The 5819-nt window shown below is 45.4% G+C and overlaps 2 protein-coding genes across 2 annotated transcripts; both read right to left on the bottom strand.

Moving 5' to 3' along the window:
* Positions 1-58: 58 nt before the first annotated feature.
* TEOVI_000857400 (Putative integral membrane protein conserved region (DUF2404), putative) lies at positions 59-1861 on the bottom strand (the record flags this gene model as incomplete). Its single annotated transcript, XM_067222745.1, has 1 exon — positions 59-1861. The coding sequence occupies one exon, from the start codon at positions 1859-1861 to the stop codon at positions 59-61; it is 1803 nt and encodes a 600-aa protein (XP_067078846.1).
* Positions 1862-3288: 1427 nt separating this feature from the next.
* On the bottom strand, positions 3289-5439 carry TEOVI_000857300 (uncharacterized protein; the record flags this gene model as incomplete). Its single annotated transcript, XM_067222744.1, has 1 exon — positions 3289-5439. The coding sequence occupies one exon, from the start codon at positions 5437-5439 to the stop codon at positions 3289-3291; it is 2151 nt and encodes a 716-aa protein (XP_067078845.1).
* Between the last annotated feature and the right edge of the window lie 380 nt (positions 5440-5819).

Below are 5819 nucleotides of genomic sequence, written 5' to 3'. Positions count from 1 at the left end.
TATATATATATATGCACACACACACACACACATGGACAAAAATGGGCAAACCCAAAACCTAATGATCACCCGCCTCCTGAAACCAGTGTATGTTCATATGCTCCTGAATGTACCTCATCGCCTCCCTTCTACAAAACGGAACATTCCACGACTTCTTGCCATCATCTCGCGGTGTAACGGGAGGTGTGTCCTCAACATTAGGCAGTGGAAAGTCATCCATCAGTGGCAACATCATCTCATGCAAGAGGTACAATTTGAGAAGTTTCGTTACGATACCGCTCAAATTAGGCAGTGAGGTGAGGAGGCGATGAAGCAAGCCATGACCGCTTTCCATGCCTTGACTCACCTCCAATTGCACATCCGGTGGAGCGAGGCAGCCAACCCAAAACACTTTGCTGGGTGGCGGACCAACGCTCACTCGCAGCCGCGCCTCTGCCCGCACGAGTTTCACATAAAGTGTAACGTGGGGAATGCGAACACCACGATACGTCAAACACGATCGAAACAGAAGCGAGGCACCACCACGGTACAATATGTCGAGGTCGAACATCATTTCACCCTTCGCCAAAATAAGTGGATCCGTTACATTGCTAATGACAGGAACCTCAGAGTTTAGGGCAACGTCATCGAGAAGAATCCGACCTTCAAGCCCTCTCGGGAACTTTTTGACGGCCATGATGTCCAATGATTTTTGGATCTTCTCACGAATAAAGTTGGCGAGCGCCGTACTACGCAGACTTTGAAATATCACGCGTGACAGAAAGACATTGAAGGCATTAGGTGTTGGGATTGTCTGCAAGTACTCGTGCCAATGCACCGCTTCGTGCATTCCCACAAGGAGATTGTGCACCCGCTCTTGCTCCCGCGCGTAGCGAAACTTCAAAAATATATACATCTGTGATGTTCCTTTGGCATCGGGGTCGGGCTCTTCACTACCATTATCTTCATCCCATGGACTCCCCCCACCAACGTGGTCACTGCATGAATTCTCCCCATGTCCGCCGACAGATGCACGAAGACTAGCCGAGTTGCTGAGTTTTTCAACTGACTCATCCCTCTTAGTGACACCTACCAACCCACTGCTCCTCCTCCTCCCTAACATTACATCATGAAGGGTTTTACTACTTGCATCCCACCATTTACTGCCACGCACCGTCACACCCAATGATGGATCCTCCTCCTCTATACCACATTCACCATCTTCAGCCTCAAAGAAGAGACCGTCATCGCCCGAATGAGTTGTGAGCATCAACATGTGCCCATGCAACCCACCGGTGCGAAGGGAGCGCTTATCCGCCGAGCTCACATAAATCGCCCGGGATACCACTCGGTCCATCTGTATGCGGCCAATAAAACGTTCATTTGTAATTGCACGTTCATGGTTTCCAACGCTATGTGAAGAAAGCACTTCGTATAACATCATAAACGATTCCGACATCACCAGGTGGCAGTTCCTCACAACATAATCCTCCTCATCTTCATGGCACATGGCCAGTTGGCACATGACTGTTAACCGTTCCGGTGATAAAGTCGATCCCGCCGAGTGAGGACTCTGGCATCGTTGTGTCATCAGTGGATTTTTAATCTCATTATCATTCCTGCCATACAGCGACCTCCTGGCAGCTGATCCAATCCCATGATTCGGGACAAAAGAAAAAGAGGAACTATCAGATGGTATGAATAATGTGCTGCTGCGTAAAAGGGAAACATCACAGTTAGTAAGCTTCTGCACCATAAAGCATGCGGCGCCCTTGACGGTGGAACCAACAAATACCGGACACTCCATGCCAAAGAGGTAACATATAACTACACAAACAGCGCCAATAAGGCATCCAACAGGAAAATAAAAGAGAGTATCCATCACGTCTCACACAAACACACAAACACACACACACACAGAGAGAGACTTCCTCCTCTTTTGTCCCGTTCTCTCTCTCTTTTTCCTTTTATTATTGAAACTTTTCCTTTCCGGATTTTTTAATTATTTTTTTTTTAAAAGTTCCAACCCTCACAGTAGGCTAATCTGTCCTTCGTTTGCGTTGTCAGTGTACCACACCCTTCCCCCTATTCTTTTTTTTAGTTTAGTTTTCTGTTTAGTTGTTGTTGTTGGTGGTGGTGGTGGTGTTTTTTATGTTTCTCTTCCTTCAGGAGAGCACACGTTCAAGTTTTTGACAAATGTGTTGTGTGGCGTCCCACCTGATGTTGATTCCGCTTCTGTCCTATGAAATGCTCACATAAGATGTTCTTCCTTGGGCACTGCATAAGTAGGATGGGAAAATATATAAAGAAAAGAAAAAAAAGAAAAGAGGAGAAAAGATTATACGGAGTAGAGAAAGTGCAAAGAAATGAAGGCAGCTGTGAACATAATATAGGGAATGTAAAGTTTTGCAGCCAAAAAAAAATAATAATAATAATAATGACCGACACTCTCTGATCTTTTCTCTTTATCTCTCATTCATGTGCTTCTATCATTCCCTTTTATGTACGCACTCCCACTCCAGAAAGACATATGTTTATATATATTTATATATATAAACTTTCCTCTTCCTTCTTTTTTTCTTCTCTCTTTCTTCTCTCAAAGGGAGTTGCGGCATCGGCATGCACACAAATACACGGGTAGGTACCGGCGTCCCTTCTTCTTCTTCCTAAATAAACATCAGAAGCATTCACTTTTTCTTTTAAAAAAAAAAATTCTCCCCCTTCCCGTCACACATGTCTCCTCATTCACTCATCTATTTGTTTCTGTGACTTTGTTATCGTCACTTTATCTTCTCTATTCTCTCATCTTCTCATCTCCTCTTCTCTTCTCTTCTCTTCTTTTCTTTTCTTTTCTCCTTACCCGCTCGTCTACACAACTGAGACCTCATGACCATGTGCAAATTCTTTAAAAAGTATATGCAAATAATGTGACAAAAAAGTGCACACAAAACAGAAAAAAAAAGAAATGAAAACCAATGAAAATAAGGACGAACAACAAAATTAAAATTAAAATTAAAGCTATAATAAGCAAATACGGAAAAATAAAAAATGAAGGAGAGGAAGCGGAAGCGGAGTAAAGCAAATGGGGGAGAGAAATGAAAAGAGCAACAGGGATGAACAAAGAAGAATATAGGGCGGTGGTTACACATGTAAACACACAAGCATAAGCACAAGCATAGGCAAAAGCATATATACATGCACGTGTCACGGATAAAGAGAGGGGGAAAAATTGGGTGAGACGTGGACGCGTACCTTCTAGTAACGAAAAGTAAAAATAACAAAAATAATTAAAACATTAAATTAGCCCCTCTAACCTCTCACTACGGCACTACTTCCCTCCTCAAGACAAATGAGTTTGTCACGCAGGTGAAAGTACCATTCTTCTTGCCGCTTTGTTGATCGTAAATATACTACTTCCGTTTGGCCCACATCGCGTAGCAGAAGGGGATAACACCCCTTCGCACACAACGTCAATTCCCATTCTATCAACCGCAACTGTACACGCAGTTCACTATGTACAACCTGTTCAGCCTTTAATAACCGACGGCCATACGATAAATCTAAAAGGGTCTGAGAGGAACCGCTGCCGCCACTGCTACTGTTAGGGCGTATACGGCCTTGATGCACCACCAATGCCCCAACATAAGAAGATGGCATGGGAATTGTTCCTCTCAAACCCTCCTCATTTCCTTTGGTGTCAGCACCTCCAAAGTCGAATGGAGTGTTAATCCCAACCAAAGCATTAGGAGGTTGTTTGTACACTGGTAAATGCGGCATATTGGAAAGCAGTGGGTAATATTGTAGGCACATGGGCAATACAAAACTCGCCGGGTCGGGATCACTAAATTTGAAACTGATGCCAGGCTTTGGTTTTGGTTCCCCAGGCCTCTTCTTCCTCGGGGTAGGTGGCGGGAAGAGGAAATGCATGACGGGGTCATTGGCGAGTTCAGCCATACTTTGCGCCATGGCAAGCAAATAATTGTGCCCTTTGGTAACAAATGGAAACGGGGCGGTAAGAGTCCCACGCCATGCACGAATGCCCTCCACCACCTCCAACGATGCCTGCTGGAGCTGATATAAGAGGCACAACACACCCAACTTATAATAGCGCTGCCACACGGCCGGATATCCGCCGCGCAGTCGTGCATCGGAGCCCCACCGCTGTTTCAAACTTTGAACACCCCACTTCTTCTTGTTGGCTTTGGCACGGAATGAAGTCCAGCTCGCATCGTTAACATCCATGTAACGCCTAAGGGGTACCGGTGCACCACAGCGCTGGAGAACCAGAGACGATGCAGTAGCAGATGCAGGATTGCCGTCTGCACTATTGGAACAACCATCCGTCCCCACGTCATATCCACCCGCTGAAGGTATAGATAAATCTTTAGCAGCAATAACCAAGAAGGCACGAAGTCTCTCCATAACAGATTCCCGTTTGTTAATGGCAGCCAGCGTGATGAGAATGGATTGCTCATGCCTGCGCAAAATGTTGTCTAGGCATATAACCTCCATTACACCTGGAGTAAACAACATTGGCACGTCTATATCCTGGTCCATATCAATGTCACCGCCTTTATCACCGTTACCGTTATCGTACCCAACGAAAACCAACGGAGCGTGAGAAGATCCTCCTGGCATTTTACTTCCATGCGCACCAACGGCACTACCACCACCATCGCCACCTTCCGTTGCGCTTAAGCGTCCCGGCACACATACATCAGCAGCGGCCTGCAACTGATTGTACACGGAATTATAATGATCGGCGTGACGTGACCGCGCTCTGAACTGCACCACACGCCCAAGTGACTTCGTCACAGTAATGCGACTCGGTATGTTTCTAACATATGGCCCTCCAGGCAAAGAATATCGCAGTGGGCGAACCCTCCCGCAATTCCTGAGGCGCTGAGGAGCGGAGACGACTGCGGGTGAGCTGTTACCCCCTTCGCTCTCCTCCACTACTCGGAGTATAAACTTTTCAATTACTGTCACATCTAATGGTGGCAGGTGGCACTGCTTCATTCGCGAGCGGATATCCGACACCATGTTGCGCAACTCCGCCCACTCCTCACGGCACCCCGATTTATCTTCTGTTGTCGCTAGTTCTGAATCTAAACTAGTTTGTGCTTTACTTTCTGACCCAAGTTGGGACTTCGTTGTTGTGCTACGGCTGTCTTTTCTTTCAGTAGATCCGCTAACTTTGAACGAAGACGACTGCATATTATAACTCGTCGTGTCACTTGACTGCACAGACACTCCTTTTTTCTTTCCAGGGTTTTTCTTTCTCTCATCTTCGCTGCTGCTTTTACTGCTACCGCTGCTGCTGGTACTACTTTTGCTGCTGCTTTTACTGCTATCGCTGCTGCTGCTGCTGCTGACTCTAGTAATGGAAGTGGAGCCTTCACCATCTGACCTTGGGGAAGCGTTACTCGACCCTCCACCGCTGCTTTCAGTACTACTCATTGAAAAATGCCCACTTCGTTACGGTAAACAGACAAAAAAAAGAAAACAGCTCGACAATGGACTACTTGTCCTTCTTCGTGTGTGTATGTGTCTCTCGTTTCTGTTCTCTTATTCCCTTATTCCCTTATTCCTTTTCCTTTTCTTTTTTTCTTTTTTTCTTTTTCTTTCCCTCTCTTACCTTCTATATTTATGAGTATATATTTATTCCCTTGTGTGTATGTGTATATTTTTGTATCAATGCGGCTTCCCGTTATATCTATTCCCCCTATCCTTTCTTCGTAAATGTTGATAGTTAATATCTCTTAGGGGTTTTTTTTTCAACGTTCCTTTCCTTTTGTTTTTGTTTCCTTTTCACTTTTATAAGTTTCGTTGATGGACTG

Source organism: Trypanosoma equiperdum, assembly GCF_001457755.1.
Source record: "Trypanosoma equiperdum strain OVI genome assembly, contig: ctg_1688, whole genome shotgun sequence".
NCBI lineage: Eukaryota > Euglenozoa > Kinetoplastea > Trypanosomatida > Trypanosomatidae > Trypanosoma > Trypanosoma equiperdum.
Note: the sequence above shows the minus strand (reverse complement) of the source record. Positions and strands in the feature narration are given on the sequence as shown.